Below are 24701 nucleotides of genomic sequence, written 5' to 3'. Positions count from 1 at the left end.
AGGTAGTTTAGATGTGCCTATCAGACAGTTACCATTTTGTCTATTTAAACGTGGAAAAATCTAAGATAACATCAGTAAATTATGGAGTGCCGCAAGGATCTGTGTTAGGCCCTCTTAGCATTTTAGGAAAATGCTATTTTCAATGCTGCCACTTGGTAATATTAAAAGAAAACATTAATTTAGTTTCCACTGTTATGCCGATGATACTCTAAATTATCCAAGTCTCAAGAGTGTGTTAAAGATATAAAAAATTGGACGACCAGTCATTTTCTTCTATTAAATTTGGATAAGACTGAGGTATTACTTACTGGACCAAAAACTTGTACACAGAATCCCTTAGAATACAATTTGCATTTAGAAGGATGTACTGTTATTTCATTCTCTACAGTTAAAGACCTGGGTGTTACACATGACAGAAACTTGTTTTTCAAAAAAATCATACTTCATATGTTACAAAAAAAAAGCCTTCTTCCACCTCAGAAACATCGCTAAGCTACGGAACATGCTATCTGTTTCTGATGCAGTTCACTGAAATCTCAATGATAGATTTCTGGATTTAACAGTTCTGCATTTATCAATCATAAGCACAATTTAGTGTGCTTTTATATAGCCTATTATATATTCATTAACAATGTTGCTGAGCATCCCAGGAATAAATTATATTAAAAAAATGAATACGTTAAAAAACAACAATAGGAGCACTGACGATATCTCAGTATTTAAGAGAATGAAAAGAGATCAGGTATAATATAATGTGCTTCAGATCTCATCATTAAAATTATTTCAAATCTATATTATTATCATATTTCTACTGCTGGACATCTACAGACTGATAGCGTCTTAAAGATTACAGAATCACCAACACAGTCAGCCCTTTTGCCCAGTTTATTATGTAATGTTCATGTAATAAAAATTACATAAATTAAAATTCCAAATATGACTGTGATACATACGGAAAGATGGAAGTATTAATAAAGTGGGAATTGAAACCTATAAAGTGTTTTGATTCAGTGGGGAATCAACCAACTATACTGTGACCTCAAAAAGTATTTGAACACGTGAGCCGCAATCAATGTACAAATTTCGTTGCGTTGGATAACAAAATGGCTAAACTTTATTTCCGTGTCCTTGTTACAATGTAATTACATCTAAGTACTGAGTAATATTAGGTAACTACATGTACTCACTATAGAATTAGGGTTTGCACTTTATTTTACAGTTTGTGCACTTATGTGTACTTACCCAAGAAAGTAGTGGGCAATACAAGGTAACTACATGGGTTTAGGTTAGGTTTAAGGGTAAGTTCAGGGCTATTACCTAGTTATTAACCAGTTATTACAATTACTATAATAAGTACATAGTATGTCCATGCGGAACACGACTGTAAAATAAAGTGCTACCAGGTTTGGTTAAGGGTTACTTGCATGTAATTATGCATCATTTATAGTTATTACTATAGTAACTACATGTAACGTGTAACAAGGACACTGTAAAATAAAGTGTTACCCAAAATATCAAATGTCTATCGAACAATATAAGTGGAACAAGTTCATAGAGGTAATGTGATGAACTGAAGTCAGTTCTGAGAAAGTTTGCAGATGACACTTGATATTTTGTATCCTATGACATTCATACATGTTTAAGCACAACCCAAAGTGTCCAAATACGTTTTGGGCTGAACCACTGCATGAATGTTTATGCCAAGAGGTATATTGGAAGTACAACTATAATATTACATCTTTAGTCAAATGATAAATGACTAGAAATGACCCTAGTTTAGCAGTAGCAAGAGTTTTGAAATGATCTCTCAGTTCTGTCAGTACCAAACAACCTGAATGATAGGCCTGATGATAATTCACCATGTCCCATCAGACAGATGGGAACTAATCCCAGGATAAAGGGTGCAGCTTCTGTTGCAGGGACAGAGATACATTAACAGGTACAACCTGACGTTCTGATTTGGTATTTAATGCAAAGTTTATCTGCATGCATACAGGAACATTAGGACTCCCATAACCCGATTCCACCAACTTCATGACAATGAACACAGCCTACTTTAGACTGCACATAGTGTAAGAGACATCAACAGGTATAACAGGAAGTAACATTTTACAGCACAAACAGGTATTAGACGCACATAAATACACGGTTACATTGAGAACTGACATAGAAACACGGAAATGTCATATACCTTAGTATATACACTTTCTGACATGTACTATGAAGAGATAAATAGATATCAACATATTTTTACAGGTAACAGATGCATGACTACAAGATGATCATTTTTTCATTAATTATTGCAGTCTAACAATATGGCTTTGACTAGTGAAAAACCTTTCAGCACTACAAAAAAATAAAAAGTCAATCTCATTCTTTCCTTATAATAAAAAAAAAGTACCTCTTTACTGCTAAAATTAAAGTCTACTTGAGAGTAGCATGTGTTATTCTAAAGTATGTCATTCTGTTCTTACTAAGAATTTATTTTTGACAAACTTTACAATCTTAAAAGCATTTTGATCACAGAACAACGAAGCCTAATTGGTACAGATACATTCCTGTAGTTATATCATTTGCTAACAGAGTTTAAAAAGGGAGACATTTTCAATCTAATTGGAAAACAACTTTGAGTAATCTACAAAATGAAAACTTACCTATAGGTTTATATTTCCCATCATGCAATAGAATAGCCATTTGAGCATTACTTTACAAAATGAGTTTGCCTCAAACCCAGTTTTCATTAACAGTTATGTAAACATTTAACACCCCCCCACCCCCCCCCCCCCCCCCCCCAAAAAAAAAAAGTGTCCAACGTGTTTATCAAATGGCAGTGTTTACTCAAAGCTTAAAAACATGAAGACATTGATAATTGAAATAAAAAGCCTTAGTTCATCATATTTACAACCCCACATCCGATTTTGCCAGCAGTAAGATTTTGGGCAGAATATGAGCTAGCATTTTTATAAATCATGTTGATATAGTTTCACAGCAGGATCAGAATATAACGGTTTCTCAAAATGACCACGTCATATTTCGTTGTAATAGATCATTTAACTGTCTCTTGTACTGTGCCATTCACATCTTTACTAAGGTGTATAACTCTCTCTTTGGTATTTTTTATTTTACTGTTGTGATTGAAGCTCATGTATTAATTTAGTATATTTTCATCAACAAATTATTATTTTCAACAACGCCATGCTTCCATGTTCTGCAACAGTACTAAATTTATTATCCTACAGTACATGTAGGCTTGTTTTTTAACGTTAACAATTACCTACTTTTTTACTGAAAGCACATTAAAAGTCATGTCAGACCTTTATGTAACTTTCAGCTAAGGCAGGTATTTTCATATTGCAGAACATCCCACATATATTTTTTTTATAAAATTTGAATGCCAATTGATAATGTTTGAATTGTTTGTATGAGACCATTTAATTTCTGATTGTCGTATGTGATTTGGCAGTGATGAATGTGCTGTAAAACAGTGACTGACCTCTGAATACATACTGAAACATTTGTAGAATCTTGTATTTCATCAGAACTTGAATCGTCCTGGATAACTCTTCATTGTAAAGATTTGGTCCAGTTTGTAAAAAAGATAAACTGTGGTTTTGTCACAGTTCTAGTACATACTGAGCTTTTCCTGATCTTTTGTTGGCAAGGCTAATGTGAATATCAGTTGTGGTCAAATCAAGTTCTATCTTACACTACACTCTTAAAAATAAAGGTTTTTCTTAGTGTGAAGAACATTTTATAATCTAAAGAACCTTTTTCCAGTATAAAGAACCTTTTGTGCATTGAAAAGGTTCCATGGATGTTAAAGGGTCTTCACGTTACCATCGATGCCAATTAAGAACCTTTATTTTTTAACAAAAATAAAATTAATATCAATACATCACAGACAAATGAGAACTGCCAGGCTGCATTCAGGTGGTCTAACATGGCACAACTAAGACAGTTTATCAGCGTCTCCCGTTTTCACAAATACGTATCGATGGCGAACGCAATTCATCTTATAGTAAGATTTTGACCTCATGCACACTACTAAAAGCGTTACGGCCGCATTCTGCACTTCACTGATTTTTTTGTTTTTTTCTGTGAAAGAAGGAACAGTTATACCAAGCTACTGTTTTAAAATGCTCTGACCCCACTGTGTTTGAAATAGATACATAAATATCCAAGTAACCATCATATTCCCAGTGCTCAGTACCAAGATCCTGGAATGTGCCGTTACTGTGGGGCTGATCGTTGAGTACCTAAGGCAGATAACTTTCTAAGTATCAGAAACCCTGGTGATCAGTAAACAAATAGATATATATCTATAGAAAGTGTAAACAGTTTGAACCTGAATGGCAGTGAAAAGACCAAACGTTGTTGGGTTATGATTTGTGTTTCTATCCATAGAAAGGAACAAATAAAATTCCGTCAAGGCAGTGAAAAGCCTTTCACCTGTTTGGCAAAAATCCCCCCTCTCCCATTTTCTTCCAGAAACAGCTTTGTGTCTGTTACTTTTTAAACATGTCCTGCAGAGGTCCCGGCAGGAATTTGAGAACGGTGTCTAGAATGCTTTCCTCATCCTCGTCATCATCTGCCCCGCAGCCGGCTGGGATGGCCTTTTTGGGGCGAGTCAAGGAGCCCTCGCACGCTTGTTCCATAGCCGCTTTCTCCTCTGCTTCCTTCTCTTCTTTCTTCTTTAGTCCGTACTATATAAACACATATACAATATAATCAAGATAATTAGACAATAGGAGAAGAGGGCTTGTTAGAATGTTGAAATGATGCCATTTCTCATTGTACTGTAGGTCTACTGTATAGCCTATATCTCATTTATGGGAAATAAAGTAAAATACCATGAACTGCATTATCCAACTATATGCACAAATATTAACATGTTTTATGGCAATTGTATGCTATATACTACACTATAGCCTATACTGTATGAAATAATATACTATATGCTATATTCTTCTATACTATACTATACTATACTATACTATACTATACTATACTATACTATACATTACTCCAGTCTTCAGAGTCACATAATCCTTTTGGAATCATTCTAATATGATGATTTTCTACTCAAGAAACATTTAATGCTTAATGTTTCTGTGGAAACAAGATAGTATAAAAAGTGAATAGAGTATTCATTTCTTAAATAAAAAATCTTACTGACCCCAAACTTGTGTACTATAGTATACTACATTATACTATATACACAAGAATAGAATAAAGTATAGTATAAAGTAAAAAAAATCAACGATTTTTAACGACATCATCTTAATTGCCATATTTTGGATTAATTTAGGCCAATTAGACATTGCTGTGTTTTAAGATCAAAACTCCATACGCAAATGTTATTTTGTATTTTAAATTCATGATAGATTTTTATACATACTGTGCAATAGTGTATTCTAAAGTCAAACATCAAAACATTTATCTTGCAGGATTTAATTGTCGTATTTATATGCATGTAGCAGAAGCCTGTGTCTGAATAGACCTACAAAAGAGGATCAGGCAATTCGTCAAACAGCCAACAATATTTATTATCTTGGCCTTAAAATCACCCAGTTCTGATACATTTCTAAAGTCTCTTAGGCTCGAATTGGATCAGGCCATGTCCAGATGTTCTCATGCTGCTTCCTGGCTAAATTCATGATCCTGTAATGACCTCATACTCTCGGCTCTATTTTCCTTCCTTAAGAAGGAGCTGTTAAATTAGCTGTAATTAGCTGACATTAAGACCTCCTGCAAATGTGACATTTCATTAAAGGGTAATAGAGATTTTTATTTGATGCATTATCCCCCCACACACATTAATCATGAAGTCCCGTCATCATGGTATAACGGCTTCATCTTGCTTTAGTTTGAAATTGATTAGCAATTAGCAAATGATCCCATGCTTACCAATTCTTCTAATTTTCCCGGTCTCAGTCTAAACAGTTGTCACGAGAAGCTAAAGTGGATGGGAAATGTGAAACGAATACCTTATCTCGAATGGCCTGTCTGACTTTTTCTCTCTCTGCCTCCATACGAGCATGTTTGGCTTTTCGTTCATCCTCTTGTTGTCTCAGCGCCTCCTGCCTTTCTTCCTCCTTCTTCTGGGCATCAGGGTCCTTCTCCTCCTCCCCGCCTAACATCTTCCCCATGTCTTTGGTGGCCCCTGTGCCAAAAAAAAAAAAAAAAAAAAAACGCAAAGAAATATTATTACTATTATAGAAGTCACCTATAAGTGGTTTTCAATGGCTGAAACTGATATATAGAGCCTTCCCAGAAGAGAGTAAGCTGTTATTTATTTACACTATTATTCAAAAGTTTGGGGCCAGTTAAAAAAAATAATTATTTTATTCAGCAAGGATACATTAAATATATCCAAAATGACACTAAGGACATTTACAATGTTACAAATGATTTCTATTTCAAATAAATGCTGTTCTTTTGAACTTTCTATTCTTTAGAGAAGCCTGAAAAATCATGGTTTCCACAAAAATATTAAGCAGCACAACTAATTTCAACATTGATAATAATAAGAAATGTTTCTTGAGCAAATCAGCATATTAGAATGATTTCTGAAGGATCACATGACACTGAAGACTGGAGTAATGATGCTGAAAATTCATCTTTGCCATCACAGGAATAAATTACATTTCAAATTCATCAAATAGAAAACAGTTTTAAAAATATTTCACAATATTACTGTTTTTACTGTATTTTTGATCAGTTAAATGCAGCCATGGAGAGCATAAGAGGCTTCAAAAACACAAATTCCACTGCAAAATCTCCTAATATGATGATATACTGGAGCCAAAATGATGAAGGCAAACAGACACACCAGAACGATGCATGTGCCACTCCTGTCGCTGCCATCTGTTTAAATGGTGCGACTCTACCTATCACGCTGTGTATTTTACATCATGTTTCGGTTTCAGCAAACAACAGCCACAGGTTATTATGGGTAATGCAGCAATAAATGCTTTTAAGCAATGGCCATGTTTGCATTTGCCTAGATATCCATTTCAACTATGTTTTTAAATATACAAAGCACAGCTGTGTTTGAAAATTAGTACAGACGGTCTCAGAAACATGCTGAAAGATTTGGTTTCAAATGCTGTCCTATTGCTTTAAGTCATTAATCATTTGCATAATGGCTTTGCGTAATGTGTCTCTACAAGCAACTGTACACTCATTTATTATTAAAGGCAGTCATTTATTATGCATGAGTTTGTATTTGAAATCCAGCGTCAAGGTCTACGCATTAACTTCACATGTGTTTAATTGCTTCCGTATGACACTCAGGGCACTGAAAGGGAGGGGAGTGAGAGTGTACTCTTTAAGTGGCCTTTAACTGTCTGCGTGTGTATGTTTAGGACATCTTGAGCTGACATAAGTCCTCTCATTGTGTCATGCTGCAGGTTGCCCATGGTCCACAATGACCGTATGAATTCACTCACTTTCTATAACCCAACACTAACCCACCACCAACCCCAAACTTCCTGACCGATAAACCTTCCTGACCAATGAGGTTCATTCTCGAGTTACGCAGCACATTTGAGCTTCTGCAAGAACCAATGAGGTTCATTCTCGAGTTACGCAGCACATTTGAGCTTCTGCAAGAACCAATGAGGTTCATTCTTGTTACGCAGCACGTTTGAGCTTCTGCAAGAACCAATGAGGTTCATTCTTGTTACGCAGCACGTTTGAGTTTCTGCAAGAACCAATGAGGTTCATTCTTGTTACGCAGCACGTTTGAGCTTCTGCAAGAACCAATGAGGTTCATTCTTGTTACGCAGCACGTTTGAGCTTCTGCAAGAACCAATGAGGTTCATTCTCGAGTTACGCAGCACATTTGAGCTTCTGCAAGAACCAATGAGGTTCATTCTCGAGTTACGCAGCACATTTGAGCTTCTGCAAGAACCAATGAGGTTCATTCTTGTTACGCAGCACGTTTGAGCTTCTGCAAGAACCAATGAGGTTCATTCTTGTTACGCAGCACGTTTGAGTTTCTGCAAGAACCAATGAGGTTCATTCTCGAGTTACGCAGCACATTTGAGCTTCTGCAAGAACCAATGAGGTTCATTCTTGTTACGCAGCACGTTTGAGCTTCTGCAAGAACCAATGAGGTTCATTCTTGTTACGCAGCACGTTTGAGTTTCTGCAAGAACCAATGAGGTTCATTCTCGAGTTACGCAGCACATTTGAGCTTCTGCAAGAACCAATGAGGTTCATTCTTGTTACGCAGCACGTTTGAGCTTCTGCAAGAACCAATGAGGTTCATTCTTGTTACGCAGCACGTTTGAGCTTCTGCAAGAACCAATGAGGTTCGTTCTTGTGTTACGCAGCACATTTGAGCTTCATCAAGAACAAATTACTTTTTTCTCGCGTGTCAAGCATGTTCGGTTGAGCTTCTGTTTATGTTCGCAGATTAATGTTTATATGTGAATAAAAGCCTAAATTAAATCTGTTTATCATATAAAGCGATCGAGTTTCTTCAGAAAATTTGTACTAAACCTCTCAATTCATATGGATTAATTTTACGATCTCTTTATGAACTTTTTGAAGCGTCCAAGTGCTAGAAGCGTTGCTTTTTAGTCAAGTATAATCTGCGATCTCTGAGTTTGTTTGTTGGCTTTCGTGGCTGCTATACGCTGTGTTTACCACCAAATGGCAACCCAGGGTTTTCAAAATACTATATAGATTACATACAGCACCTTTAACTTAGCGCCACATTTTTAAAATTCAGTGTCACTCACGAGAGGCTGCAAAAGACATGAGAAATGAGCACAACATGGACAAACATGTCTGTCTAGTGCATGTTTACATAGAAAAACAACGGAAAAATAGCGCAGTGGAATGGAAAAACGCATTCTGTATGAATAGGCTCTTGGGGTGTAATTTCTGTGCTACCAAACAAAATGTTAAAATTATGTTTTTTTTTAAACAGGGTTAATGAACACTCCTCCTTTCTGCCATTGGTCGATCAAACCGATAGCCCTGCCTTAAACTCACACAATTGGTTGAGCCAATGCTGCTGTTGTCGGGCTAGTCGGGATACTCAAACAAACAGAGTAAAGTATTGATAATGATAAACAGCCACAGTGCTACTCTTTATGGGGAAATAAATCCACAGATATCTTAATTATAATTGTCTCTGCATATTAAACTGGGATATGACAAAGTATTTAAAAAAATGACATGCTACACAGCATTAAGATTGAAACATTCTTCAGATTTTCATGTCACATGAATTGTTCTACAAACACAAAGCAATTGCCGCTCCCCAGAGCTTAAAGCAAGATGTAGGCCACTGAATGTAGTTCTGTTGTCAAGTTTAAAGACACACAGAGGGTGGTTAACATAACAAAAGAACTGCTTCCCTCTATCAGATTCTTCATGGCTTTACATCAAAGCGCTAGGCAGGAACAGCAGTGATGGTTATGGATGGAAGAGCAAATCTGGGCTCTGGATAACAATGGCGCAGCGGCCGGAACTGTATTCCAGTATCTCTGGAAAAAGGCTAATTCTTAATGATATGTGAATTATCGGAGCTTAGGAAATTAGCATATTAATTATGTTCTTTTATAACGGTAAAGTAGTAGTAGTAAAATAGGTCACTTGTATTTTAGAAGCACTGCTAGCCTTAATAAAGCCTCAAAAACAAATATCTGCATAAAATTTAAGGAGAAGAGATTCTGAGAATGATTAATAAGAGGTTGGTGAGTCTATCTGGAGATATTTTTTGTGTGATTATGCCCTCTTATGATATCACATGAACGCTACAGCCCTATCCATTAATAAGCATAGCTGTCCTGAAGCACATTTTTATTACATTTTATGCGTTTTTCTGTTTTCCATCTGTCTTTAATAAAAGTCTTTCACACCAACAGACAACAAACATAAACTGTTTTTTACAGTCTGCTGAACGCAGAGGGCAGCGTAAAGTGACTTCTCTGTGGGATCTTGAAGAAATTCTATATGCTTCTGAATAATTTGCAAGGGTTGAGAAAAACTAGCGAGGGAAAGTCTGTTTAATAATGGATGATTTTCATGAGTAAATCATGCTTCATTACCTCAGAGCTATGGAGCAGAATTTAAACTATGTCGTTTTATAAGGTCTATGCTGCTATCACAGTAAAAATCACTACATTTGGTAAAGATTTTAGACTTCAGGATCAAATTCAGGGCACATTTACATATCAAAGCTTTCTTGATATATTACAAGTGCTACACGAAACATTTCTTTCATATTTCATTTTACATTTCACAATCTGACGTCTTGGCCTCATCCACGTGGAACACCAAAGGAACTGTGTAAAATATGACGTGCAGTGAAAAGACAATCTGTGTTTCTTAAAGACACCTCACGCAGAAGGTCATTGTGTGGTCACACAATCTGCTACATCTGGCCCACTCAAGGGAATTGAAAGGGGTGAAATACATTTCGTTTTACTGCCCATAGTCACTCAGCTGATAAAAACAAAATCATGAAATTGATTTAAGGTCTCTTTGACCTTTAGACAAAGTTATGTTCATGGTATGGTGCGAATCTATAACCTATACACACAACAAATAAATGTCAAATACAAAAAACTATAACCAGATCAATAAACCGTTTGTTTTATTACAGTTAAAAATGTATGAATTACAAACAAGATATTGCTGACTTATTGCCAATTACTAGCAACATTTTTTGTTAACTTCTAAATGAATCTATTATTTTAATACTAAATAATCTAATCTAATACTTATCAATAAATATCAATTGCACATTTTAATTTTAATTGCACATTTAATACATTTTACAGTGAATACAAATGTATCTCTTAAACACCATCATCAGTTCCTGGTTACATGCTAATATTCATGTGCAATTTTTCAATATATAAATATTTAGTAAAAATAATAATATATTTATACAAAATATAAATATAAAAACTGATCATAGTTATCAGAACCAAACATAGACCTAAATATTATGTATAATAACAGGCATATCCTGTGCTTACAGCAGGCGATTTGAAATGCAATAATTATGAAATGTATTTTTTTTATATATATATACACTTTTTAGTATTATGGATAAAAATGAAAAAAAATAATTATAATGTTTCAATTATTTAATTATCAATAAATGTTGTTGTTGTTGTTGTTGTTTATTTAATTGATTATTTTAAATTTTACGGTGAAGAAAAATGTGTAATCGTCATCAATTTCTGCCATGCGTCAAATGAAAGTTAAATAATGAACCAAATAAATGCAACATATAGAAACAATACAATCTGATTCTTGGTCTTGACCAAACTGACATTTGGATAAAGACTAATATGCTAGTTTGATAACATGACACTTACCGCCCAATGCTTGCTTCATCACAAAATCCATGATGCACTCAGATATCTGGTCCTCTTACAGCTAAAGAAAATGTTGCATTTAGTCTTGCCGTGATCCTGATTCTGCCGCTCCACCACAGTGTGTCAGTCTTCTGTGTCCTGATGAATCCTTCACACCTATTGGGGGAAAAAAATAGGAAGAAAAACTGATCAGCATGCAACGTCAATCAGAAACACTCAGATTACAGTATAATATTGATCACTATATTTGTCAATACAACCTCATCCACCACATCTGTTAGTATTTGAGCTGACATTTGTGCAAAGCTACCATAAAAAGTCGCAATATCTGCAAATAAATGCACATTTATGTTACTCTGAGCTTCTACACAAATCCCACACAGCAGGTGCTCAAAATAAATTCACAGTCAGTTCTGAAAACCCACGGAAGTCAAAGTAATTATTGCTTACAGGAACACACTGAACATTTCCAGCTACACCGTGACATTAAGGCTATCAGAGTTATTGCAGATTTCATCTCAAGGAGTTGTTTGAAACTTTAAGGTTGCTTTTCTTCAGCAGACAAGAGATGGTTTGTCATTTGCCACATTTGAGACATTGACACCAGACCATAACATATGCACACACAAAAAATCGTTCAGCTTTTCAAAGCAAATATGAGCTGCACTAAGCTTTTGAATACTAAAAAAGATCCGAAAATGTTTCCAGCACAGGAACAACGAAAACAAACCAGAACCCTATGATGGTAGCCAAACCACTCTAAAGAGACAAGACAATACTAAAGAACAGCAGTTCTTATATATATATATATATATATATATATATATATATATATATATATATATATATATATATATATATATATATATATTAAAAAAAAACATTAAACAAACTAGCATTATGTGTTTAACTGTTTGTAACCAGTTATGTATTTGCTTAAATAAATCTGCTTCCACTTACCAGTTTACTGACTTTTGCTATTTGTTCTTCTTGAAGTAACTGAACGATGAATAAACAAAAAAACGACTTGCTCACTGGGTCCTGATAAACCGCCTCCCTCTCTCTCTCTCTCTCTCTCTCTCTCTCTCTCTCTCTCTCACTCTCTCTTTCTATCTCTCTGTCTGTCGCTCCAATAGCCTCATTCATACTCCCCCACACTCCGCCTCCTCATCTTTCCATCTCCCTTCAGTAAAAGGAAGTTAATTTTGTTCAATTTAAAGGACGGATTACCCCAATTACTGCATGTGTCTGTTTACTTAATTTTTTTTAAACAATTCTTTACTTTTATAACATGTTTTTCCTGTATTATCCCAGTAGAAATTCCACACTTCTGTTTAAACAAACACAAAATTAATTAAAAGCAATAGTTACATGCATACATAAAATAAATATAAAAAGGGGATGAATGTAGAGAGCAAAACAGCATGACATGCTAAAATTCTCTGAGACGTTCTCTAAATTCATCCCATCTAAAACATCCCCATGCACAATATTTATTGTTATTGCTTTTTACGAAGCTAGACCCTTGAGATTAAAAGCACTTTTTTTTTGTTTTAGACAAGAAGAAATTTTTTAATAAAAATGAGTGTCTACTGTATATAGGCTAAGTACAAATAGCCCACCTTTTTGCAGAGGCTATTTACACTAACCCCGCCCACCAATTTCTGGTTGGACCAGACACAATTACAAAAAAAATCTGTCTAATAACAGGAGCAGTGGTGTCATATCAGATCAGAAAGGCGATAATTTAAATGAAAATGAAGAAAATATTCAAAAAGTGGAAATAAAGTGGTATTTAATAGTAGGAAAAAAGTGTTTATCGGGTAGGGTGGTAGGTAGGGAAGGTTTTATTGTCCCAATATGGTGGCATCCATTTAATGAATTTAGCAATTTACACTCAATATGTTGTTATTATTGCATACTGTTTTATACTACAATACACTGAGTTGCAAATAGTATCTGCCACTATTTGCACAAAGTTTAAATAGCATCTAACCACTAATTACTTTTAGTACAAATAGCATCTATCTACTAAATTTTACACTTAGTGCAAAGAAAACACTGCTAATTTTAATTAGTGTAAATAGCCTCTGCCCAAGAAAAATGTTAAAGCTAAAACAAAAAATACACAAATTAGTAACCCTGACCCATCCTTACATGCAATGGCTGATTTTCTATTCCAGAGTCAAAATGGGGCTGTGATAACACCCACCATGTCTGATTAGCATAACACAGTGTCCTTGCGTGACCTGTGTCCTTGCGTGACCTGCGTGTTTGCGTGCTATTTACCAGTTCATTTCAACCTGACTCCTGTGAAACCACTTCTACCACATCAACACAGCAGTCACCGTATTAATGTAGCAAACTAAGTCTTGACAGTGTTTTGTACATAAATGCTTCCATTGAACTGTCTTTAGAGTGTTTTCATACGTGTAATGAATTGAGAGACCGAGAAAAGATGTGGTGCAATAACCATGTGCATTGAATGATTTGCATTATCATACATTGCTTTGCATCTAATTATAAATCTTTTTCTGTCATCCCCTATAAAACCATATTCTATTCAGCTCAAGCATAAGTCCTGGTGAATGCAAATTATCTAGCATCCGAATGTGAAGATTTGTAAGACAGCAAAAGTATATATGTCATCTGAAATCTCACAATGCATTAATGGTGGGAAGATGTCAAGGAGAAACAACATTCTGATTGATTCTGATTGTGCATCTCATCCATCTTTGAGCTTCTAAAATGATAAAATGGGATTAGAACGAAAGCCTCAAGGTTACAGTTTGCTAACTGAAAGCATAAACTGAAACTTTTATTATGAAGCTCCTTTAGATCTTCTTAAAGCACGCATGATTGCACAGGATAGCTGTATAGTTTAATACTAAAAATAAAGAAGAAGAGGAGATCATATACTTTCTGAAGCTATTAGTGGATCCTTATGTAAGCTCTACTTCAGTGGCAAACTACGAGATCACCACAGGGCGTTTGATTTCCTAAACAGAGACTCACTGATGCATGGCACAAAATAACATTGCGATAATATGATTATTAATTTGAGATGCTTATTGCACTAAATGCTGTGGTGGATTTTTGAAATCAAAGGTCTCAGGAAAACAACATAGCTGATTAAAGCATGGATGGAGCTGGCTAAGACTTTGCCCAATCAGGCATGAAATTATTACTCTTCCTATTAAAGACTTTACACAATTATGCAACACAATAATGCATGAATAGAAACATGGTCTTTGCACATGTACAGGAAACCTCTCTGAGGAAGTCATTGCTTTAGCTTTGCTAAGAATAATAGATGCTTTTTATGGGTTTTGGGTCCTATTAAATTTCTTTGCTGCAAAAACCAGCAATAATATGCCTATAAAAAAAGCAATTATAAGAGACTCTCACATGCCTGGTTGAGAAAACACTTCAGCCAGATCACAGCAGATCTGTACGTGAGAGATTTTTCCCCATTTTTTTGGTCTGAACACACATTCACAAATCAATTGATTTGCTTGGGCAAATGAACAACTTGTTAAATAAAGTAAATAACTGTGAATGTATCTGGTACATTGTAACTGGTAGATTTCCCACAAGTCACTTTCTCTGTGGCAGTGGAATAATGACTTCAGTGAAGATTAGTTCTCCATGATTCTATCCCCATCCTCTCTTATTTTCTTTCAGATCCTTTCAAGGACAGGCATTTAGGAGTGATACACATGGTCCCTGATTGCATCCATTAAGCCTATTGGAAGCTACCTTCAGCCACAGCTTAATGACTCAGGTAAAAGATGCCTGGGGCCAGTTCAAATCAATAGATGTGGACAAGGAAAGATTCATGACTTTCCCGACAACCCTAGAGCTTTCAGCTTGAAGGGAGGAGTGAGTGCAGATACACAACTTTAAAACACATTAAAACTCTAAAACCTTGCTGGCAGACAGTTTCTTATCCACAGATGCCTTGAAAGCATAAGGGAGAGACAATAGCATCAAAACTTTGAGGAAATATCAGCATGGTCATCATCTTTTCTTGTTTCTTGATGAACTCTGCCATATGAATACACCACACAGATTTGTTCATTCCAGACAGACTGTCAGTCTGTGCATTAAAGTCCCTATGAAATGGAAGTTGCGATAGTCTTTTCTTCCATATGACATATAATTGAGTGAAACGCTTCTTAAACAATAAAAAAAATGGAGGGCAGGACTCGATCTTGTCTGTCAGGAAATGATCGGATGGTTGTGGTTCTCTATTGCTGTGATTTCATGTGATTGACAGGTTGTCCCGCCCTGACGCCTGTAAAGACATAATCAGAGAAGAGATGTCCCTGCAAGAGGGAGGGGAATTTATTTTGATTAAAGTTTGTGAAGGCACGTTATTTAAAAAAAAAAAAAATTATGTTCAGGGATAAATCATAGTCTGCATCATTTTCTCATCTCTGCTGATGTCTGTGCACAGTCCGTGAAACACAGACTTAAACACGGACAACATAAACGAAAGGTCCGCTTCTATAGTGCACACTTTAGAGCTCACAGTCTTTGAAACGCGTACATACTCAACTATGCGTGACACAGAGCAGTACCATGGAAAAGTAAGTAATCAACTGGTTGTAAAAGCAGACTTGGGGCACTGGGTAACAATGAGACACTAAAGTCTCTTTATTTGAACTGGTGAATTATTATAGCTCCCTGGAACTTCCAAATATGGAGAGAAGGAACCTGGAGAGAGGCAATCCTCCGATTTCTGCAGTGTGTCTACCCTCAGCTGATGCCAGCGTTAATGGCCACTGCAGAACCAGAGCACTCGCCCACCGCAGGAGAGGAGCCCAAGCCCACCGCAGAGCTGGAGCCCGCCACGGACCCTGAGCCAATGTCAATGCTCATAATGGAGCCAGAGCGTGAGGCCACGTCTGTTCCAGAGCCGAAAGCAGCCGCCTAGTTTGACCAAGTGTGTGTGTCGACTTCTACCTACGAGCCGCCTCCTCTGCCCAGGCTAGTTGTTCCCTCAGCCCCGTCTTTGCTGGCGCCCTTCAGTCCCTCGGCTCCTTTACTAGCTATAACTTGCTCGGATCACTTCTAGTTTGCCAGCTCAAGCCAAGATGTGTCGACTACTTTGTTCCACCTCAGACCTCCAGGCCCGTAGCTCCAACTCGGCCCATCGAGCAGTCAACTCTGCCTTGGCTCCAAACTCCCTCGGCTCCACCAGGGACCGTTGTCTCCTTGGCTCCACCATGCTTCCTCGTCCCACCGGCTTAACCTTGGCCAGATATCGCCCTGCCTGCACCACAGACTTGCGAGCTTTCTTCTGTGCTTCGGTTCCACTTAGAACCTCCGACGGCCATGATCCACTTCGGCAGCTTGTCACTGCGACTCCGCACTGCTCCCTAGAACCTCCATTGTCTCCCGGTCTCTTCAGTCTCTCGGCTCCACTAGGGTGTCCAGACCTCTCGGTTACACTGCTGGTCGTTGGACCGCTAACTCTGCCTTGGCTCCTCCCACCATCGATTCCGCCATGGGCATTTGTACCACCTGTGCTCTGGGCATCCACCTTTTCCACCCTGCAATCACCTCCTCCCTGGTTCCTTCCACTGTCAGACACTCCATTGCTGTGTTCACCATCAGCTCCTCTAGGGGTACTTCCGTCGTCTGCTCCACCCTGGTTCTTCTTGCCTAGTTCTGGTTCCTCGCCAGCCCCTCGACAGCCCCCACCCTCCCTGTCCCTCTGTCGATCTGTTACGGTGCGAGGCTGCGCCTTTCCGGAGGGGGTGCGTTCTGTCACCACTATGTTCAGTTTAGCTTTTCATTTTTCATTTCATCAAGAACTTGAAACATCAAGTTTAATTTTCATGGACTCTAGAATCGTCATCACCTTTCGCACTGCTACCGACGACCCTGTACCCAAGTTCCCGAGTTGGGCATGCCATAAACTTAAAACATGGAGGAGGGAAGCTGCTGTGACTGGTATTCTTAATTAGTTTTTTCCACAACAGCTACATGCCTTGTCTTGTCGTTAAAGTAGTGCATATTTACATACATGAATAATCATTTGAAGCATATTAAATGTTTTATACACAGCGAAAATTCTAGAATTGTCAGCAAGCTGACTATTTAGCTGACTATTGTTTATATGGTTGTCAGTAAATGGGACGCTAAATATAATTTTGGCTTTAATAAGATTTTCCAAATATATAGGCAAGAATAAACCTGGTGTCCTTCATGATTCCATGATTCAGAACTGGGAAAAAGAAAATTTCCAATAGCCCGTGAAGGCAGCATAAGACCTTTTGAGTGAGCCTTTTTAGAGACCAGTATTATTTATGCATACCGTAAAATGACAAAAAAAAACAAGGGATGCTGCTTGTATTCTAACCATCCAATCAGTTTAGCACCATAAAGTAGCATAGTACTGTGTGATTATTGCCAATTTTGCAATTACACTGTATAATCAAATTTTCCCAGTTGTTTAGGAGAGAAGTTCTACTAGGTCGCATTGCGGAAAAAATAATGGGTGTGTAGATCTGTCCCATTTATATTGTGTCCTCTAAAATGAGGATGTTTTCCCAGTTTTAATAAAAACCCAAAGCTGCAAGAACGCCATGTACCTGAGGCTAATAAACATGCCTGACATTTACAAAGAAATGTTTTGAGGTTTACACCATTTACACCATTACCGATTCAAACTATAAAACGAATTTCAAGATGAAAACAAAAATGTTTATCTTGAGTAAAGCAATAAAATGCAAATGATAAAGAAAATATATTAATTATTTGTTTAATTCTAATGCTGAAATTAAGTTATTAACATAATAGTTCCTGACATTTGCAGCCAGAGACAAGCCTGAAATGAACAATATTTTTCGGTTGAGTTGTATGTCCATGATGCCTATGGCGAGTCGTTCACTTAGACCAGTTACATTTATTCTGTGACATTTCTGCTGAGTTTGCCAATCCCACTTCGTGCTTCAATTATTACTTGATTTAAAAAAAAGCAAAAATGGCAAATTATCATGTAGAAGTATGAAATCACACACACAATCTGGAGCCTGGAAGTCTGCCAGCGCAAAATCTTTAAACCACATGCCATAATTTTGTTTAATTGTCATAACATAAAAAATAAAAGCACTGATTCCACAACTGTAACAACAAACCAAATGGTTTCAACCTACTAGTCTGGACAGTAAATAAGGAACTGATACGCTTTCTGCAAAAGGGGAGATGTGGGAGGGATACAGGAAGGCAGGGCATGAAGGGTAATTAGGTTAAACTCTGAGCAGCTCTGCCTGGTTTACAAAGCGATTCCGACAGAAAAGCACCATTCACAATTAGATTAAATATAGGGCATGGGGCCTGGCTACAATACTATACAGATCCATCCCAACACACGGAAGCAGGAAAGCAATCTGTTCATTCTCAGCATGTATATATTAATACATCATGCCTGGAATCATTTTGCCGGGAATCTGCATTTATTAGCACAACAAAACACAGACAGCGCAGAGCGTGTGGACCATGTGTACTGTTCTGCAGGTACAGTGCTATATCACGAAAACACTGCAGAATGAATGTAATTCCACAGAGCCGGATGAAAAGGCATCCTCAGAGGTCTATCATGATCTATCAGGGCAGCAGCAATACATTTTTCAATGTCTCAGAAAACCACATAGGCTAGGGTCTGTATAGCAGCTGCTAGTCATTAATGTCTTGGCTGAAAAAAAGTACAATATAAATATAAAAAACAATGTTTTGTTTTGACTGTAATGAAAAATAATATATACAGTATGATATATAAAAAGTAAGATAATATTATTTAATTGTGTGTTTAATATATTTCTGATACATATAATGTTACAAGAGAGTCCCAAAAATGTGTTAAAATGTAATTTTCATCACAGAATGCTATGAAACCCATAATTTGAGATGTGGTGGAAATAACACAGGTGGGTATTTTCCTGTTCAGACAAAAATGACAGAATTGCCCTGTAATGAATATACACTGTAATCAATTGTATCCATCAAATTAAAAGTGGTGGAAAAAGTGCAATGAAATCTTAGTAGAACTCAATTTAATTTTTACAGTACAGTAAGTTGTAATTTCTAAAACCATTTTCAGTGTACAACCAAAGTACAGCCTATATCCCTGGATGGGAAGCACTGTCTCTGAAGAAAAATCTTATATTTTACAACTATGTATAAAGAGTCAACATTGACCCACTTAAGACAGCATATTATTATTACACCCCCTGGTGCGTGAGAGCAGTTGAAGACACTTGATTTCAGGAAGGGGGTCTGCAGCGACTCCCACTGAGCTCCTGCTATGTAGTGTCAAAGCCTATCATTGCGTGCTGGGTTGGGCTCACACAAGAGGTCATGGGAACCCCCCTCTCCAATGGGGGCCAATTAGCTCTTGTTACATTAAAGTTAGCATGTCATATACACATTACTCTATTGCTGTTGACTGCACCGCTTAACACCCGATTCACACTTCCCATTTTGCTGTATTCAAAACCAGGTCTGTTCATTGCAAACAGATGGGCCTTGACTGCAAAAAAAATAAACAGTTGTGCTGAACGCACACAATATTTCCGTGTGCAATCTTGTGAAAATGCCAGAATAAATTTGTATACTTCATACTGTGAAACACTGGACCACCTGTGCAAAGAGATTAGAATTTATGCATTATGAAATATGCCTGGTATTGCTTTACATGTCAGACAGATGGTTTTTCCGGATCTTCTTGGGCAGAAAAATCTTCATTGGGGCCAAGAAATGTTTTTTTTTTATTTTTAAAGTTAATAAAAGTCTTTCATTATTTAATTATTATATTATTCTATAATCACAATACCTCAGACTCAAGTTGACCAGTGTTGGTAATACAAAAGTAACATAACACATTACTTTTCGTAACACAATTAGTTACTTTTTCAGTGAGTAACGCAATATTGTAATGTAAGTATCACACTGCTGTTGACCCAAAGGTTGTCCATTTCAGCTAAATCATGCCTCTTCTTGAGTCTGTAGTGTGGTGTTGCCAAGTGGCTAACCATGCAGAGGGAGTTTAGAAATCTGGGGAAGAGAGATAAGCTTTCAGTTGAAATACTTGCTGCAAGCATTTCACCCAAAGAGCATTATCTTCAGACCATTTAGCCAGATTAAAGGTCTTTTAAATTATAATCAACCTCTCTAACATCTTTCCACAGCTTGACACGGTAACATACACATGTAGTTCACAAAATCGCCCAATCAGACCAGGTGCAGACCAAGCTTTATTCTTTAAGGAAGCGTTAGATTTCCCTCAGTGTTGTGTTGTGTTTATCGCATGCAGAAACTAGTCGTGCTAATTAAGGGATTATCTGAAGGAAAAATTATCTTTCAAATTTCCTAAACCAGTTTATCAATAATCACAAAAGAGACAAAAGCTTCTATCAAACTGTCACTCCACACCTATTGGCCGTTGGGTTTTGTTTAGCAGCTGTTTTATTACAATTCTGAGAAATTTAGGGCATTTCAATGGCGACAGCAGAACCATAGCCTGCAAAAAGGAATATGATCATAAAGCCTCACAATGCAATTTGATGGAGGTTGGACACAGCTATAAATAATTCAGCACTTGATTTCTCCCCTGCAGCTAGACCTCTCCTGACGACTCTCAGTAGAAAACACACAGCGGAGGCTTCAAAACCGCCACTCCACACCTGTCACAAACAACACCTCACCTTACACTCGAGCTGGTGGACAGATTCAACTTTATGCCTGTCTGAATTTATCCTTTATTGGTTTTAAAATACTTTCAAAACTGGCTTCAGCATGCAGACCAATTCTCTAGGCTAACTCTAGTGACATGAAACAAATTAGCTTTAAATAAAAGTTTAAATTCTTGTTCACATTTTAAAAAACCTGTTGCTTTTAATTCAGTAGGCTATAGCCAAATCTAAAGCAAACTCTTAAGCATAAAAATCAGTTAAATAGGCTATTATCCAGAAATATTACACATGAATGTGCATTAGACACAAACATTAAAAACAGTCAAGGAAAATGGTGCATACACCACTGACTGTACTTTGTTTTTTGCAAAGTTGCATGGCAGTTTGAATGCTATAACGTCCAGTAAACATCAAGCAGCATAGCCAATCTAAATTGCAGCATAGCCAATCCAATTTTCAACACGTTTTTCTGAAGCAGAAATAACGTGATCTTATCTGTTCCTCTACTATACATCCATTTCATGCATCCTTTCTCTCTTTCGCTTCTTTTATCTCTTCTTTTCACTCTCACAGCACAAGAATAATGGTCAAGGGTTAGGCCTAATTCCCATTCTTGCCTGGGGCCAAAAGTAAGAAATAGAAATGTGCATTTACTACGTCCAATCAGGGCGAATTCTTTTGAAAGCTAGAGTTACGCATATAAAAATAGTCGTGATGCATGCAAAAGCCATTTCAATAGCTCATAACATAATCACTGTAACACTGAAGTATCAGGTTTTCAGAATTGTATCTTATGAGAACTGATTATAAACTAAATTTCATCTTGATCACATGCTTAAAAAATATTGCAACACTTGCTTGGGTTCTCAGCAACCCCAGATATAAACATTACATAAACAAATGAATTCATGCGCACATGATAAGATAAGCCTAGATTCCTGCCAATTTGAATCAGATTTTTACTGTACAAATGAAACCCCACAAAAACACTACTATACTGGTTATGGTTAAAATTCATTAAAAAAATGCACGCCTAATTTAAGTTAATATCTGTCTCGTGGTTCAAAGAAGCATATTAAAGAATTTGAAGCTGAAAATAAGAGGTTAATCTCACAATTTCTATTATACACTTGCATCGTAGGGGTTTCACATAAAAACAGTTTGTCTCAACAGAATATGTCACTCACTAAATACGCAGTTTGTTACTTTAGCTCTGAAAAACTCATGGTAACCATAATCAAATTATAAACTCTTTCCTACATTTTTATTTAAGGACAGTTAGATGCTTTAAGTGTTCATGTTTGAAGAATTACATAATGAATCAATGCAATGGACAGTAAAAGTAGCCTATATATAGGAAAGGAGCTGTCCTACTGTATACCAGCTACTGTACTGGAGCTCAAGGCAATTGTACAGATACTGGTTTCTCATACACCCACTGTACACCAGAGAAGATCTGGAGCTCAAGGCAATTGTAATCACAGACAGGTTTCTCATACACCCACTGCACATCAGAGAATCTTAATCTCACTGTACTAGAAAAGATCAACAGTAGAATAATGTAGGCCTATCTTATTCAGTTGTTTTTGGCCTTGCCCTCTCCACCGGTATACAATGCAATCATGCAGTCCATCAGATTCATCAATTGCTGCACCTGCGCATATTGTCGTCTCTCTCTCTCTCTCTCTCTCTCTCTCTTTCTCTCTCTCCCTGATCATGCACGTCGCGCGCGCTTCTGTCTCTACCGTTTACCTGAAAACACACGAGGCATCTCTCAAAGCACTTGACAACTCACATTTCACTTGCCCTTTTCTTACAAACATGGAGCTGAAACTGGCAGATCACGCCTTACCCTGCGTGCCCAACCCTCTCCATCGCCGAGTGCGTTCAGCACCAGGAACATGCAGCATTCAATGGCAACATCGCGCCGAGTCTGAGCAAAAGGATGGAGAAAAGAGAGCATGCGAGGAGCGAACATTTACAAACCTCCGCGATGAGAGAGAGAGAGAGAGCGAGGTGGTCCTGACTGCTTTGAATTCAGCGTCTGATGTGATGTGTGTGTGTGTGCTGCTCCGTATCGTATCGTAGCTCTCTCTCTCTCTCTCTCTCTCTCTCTCTATCTCTCTCTCTCTCTCTCTCTCTCTCTCTCTCTCTGCCTCCACCCTCAGCCATCTACAACTGATCCTACAGCATTATGAGGAGATTTAAAACAACTCCAGAGTACAAACAAAGGTGCGGGGTAAATATATATTTTAAAAACAATTGTACATACGTTTCAGCCGGGGTTTCAAACCTTACAATAAACACTAAGGTTAGATTTGGAAGTTAGTAAGAGGTAGTCATAGCAACAACACGCCGCTTCAGCGCTTGCGGTCGGCAAAACCAAAACACGGCCATTAATATCTTCCAATTGTAGGTAGCTGGATATCAAAATCAAACTTTAGTCTTTTGTTTAAAATGTGCTAATAAGAATTTAGCTCACCGCGCCAAATAACAATTTGTGTTGTTCGAGACATGATTCAATATTATTTAAAAGTTAAATTGCAGCATTGTAAAAATCTGAATGTAAATGCAAATGAAATTCCATTGCTTTGGTGGTTGGAAAATTGTATGCTGAATAATGACTTAAATCTTATCTGCTGAATAAAATTTGAATTTGTTGCCGTTGCACTGTTTTTATTTTATTTATTTGTTTTTATTATTTATTATTATTATTATTATATTTTATATTATATTTGTGCCTGCCTATTTTACCTAAGTGATTTATTTCCGAATTAATAAATCGATTTGTTAGTGACAACTATTCGGCTCCACGCTATCAAAACGGTTTCGAAAAAAATGCGAGGGCGTCGGAGATGAAGTTGTGAGATGGAGAAGAAAGGAAAATGTCTTCAAGAAGTATGACAAAATATGACAAAATTACTGAGCAGTTCAGGGCTTCAAGTGCAGGTCAGTTTCATTTGTAATTAGCGAAGTATTAAACTTAGCGAAGTAGTAAACAAACTGCTAGCAAATGTTAGCAGTAGAACTTCTATCCATTCCTTTCTTCAATCAAAATACTGTAGCAGCTAGCCTGCAAAAGGACATCGATTTATAGGGAGGGAGCTTGGGCAGATAACACAAAAAGTTATCCATCAACACATATATTAATACTTTGATAAATTTAGATTCGATGCAAACATTTTTTATTTAGTTTTTTTGCAACAAGGTGGAGACAGTTCTCAGTAGGCCTCCTGAACTGGTGAAGAAGTGACAGGTAGGCTACAAGAAACAAACAAAAAAAGTACACACGCAAGGGAGATACAGAGATATAAGGTAAAATGAAGAAAAGGAAAAGTGAAGTGAAGGTATGTTCGAGAGAGAACCTTTAATCCCAGCTTGGTTTTAGACCATTATAAGCCATACAAATAGTTTTGTTGTGGGTGTATGGCATGCCCTTGATATATATATATATATATATATATATATATATATATATATATATATATATATATATATATATATATATATATATATATATATATGCATATCCATTATGTTAAGATTGTGTCTTAAGAAGTATGGCCAATAGCCAAGGGGCAACCAGTGTTACTTTTCGGTATCAAATTAGATCAATCTGCATTTTTATGTATCTGACTTTAAAAAGCTTAAC

General features: G+C 36.8%; 1 protein-coding gene across 4 annotated transcripts; it reads right to left on the bottom strand.

Annotated features, from left to right (window-relative positions):
* Window positions 1–1947: 1947 nt before the first annotated feature.
* On the bottom strand, window positions 1948–23144 carry cplx2b (complexin 2b). Of its 4 annotated transcripts, none has more exons than XM_084133168.1 (5): window positions 23036–23069; window positions 12309–12347; window positions 11349–11504; window positions 5988–6163; window positions 1948–4703 (listed from the first exon to the last, which is right to left on the bottom strand). In XM_084133168.1, the coding sequence occupies exons 3-5, from the start codon at window positions 11377–11379 to the stop codon at window positions 4506–4508; spliced, it is 405 nt and encodes a 134-aa protein (XP_083989294.1). In that variant the 5' UTR covers window positions 11380–11504; window positions 12309–12347; window positions 23036–23069; the 3' UTR covers window positions 1948–4505. The 4 variants fall into 4 exon arrangements, with proteins under 4 accessions (XP_083989294.1, XP_083989295.1, XP_083989293.1 ...); XM_084133169.1 differs by lacking the exon at window positions 23036–23069 and adding an exon at window positions 22845–22860; XM_084133167.1 differs by lacking the exon at window positions 12309–12347 and having other exon boundaries at window positions 23036–23144.
* Between the last annotated feature and the right edge of the window lie 1557 nt (window positions 23145–24701).

Source organism: Abramis brama (genome assembly GCF_963993115.1).
Source record: "Abramis brama genome assembly, chromosome: 13".
Lineage (NCBI taxonomy): Eukaryota > Metazoa > Chordata > Actinopteri > Cypriniformes > Leuciscidae > Abramis > Abramis brama.
This window is presented reverse-complemented; position numbering and strand designations above follow the sequence as displayed.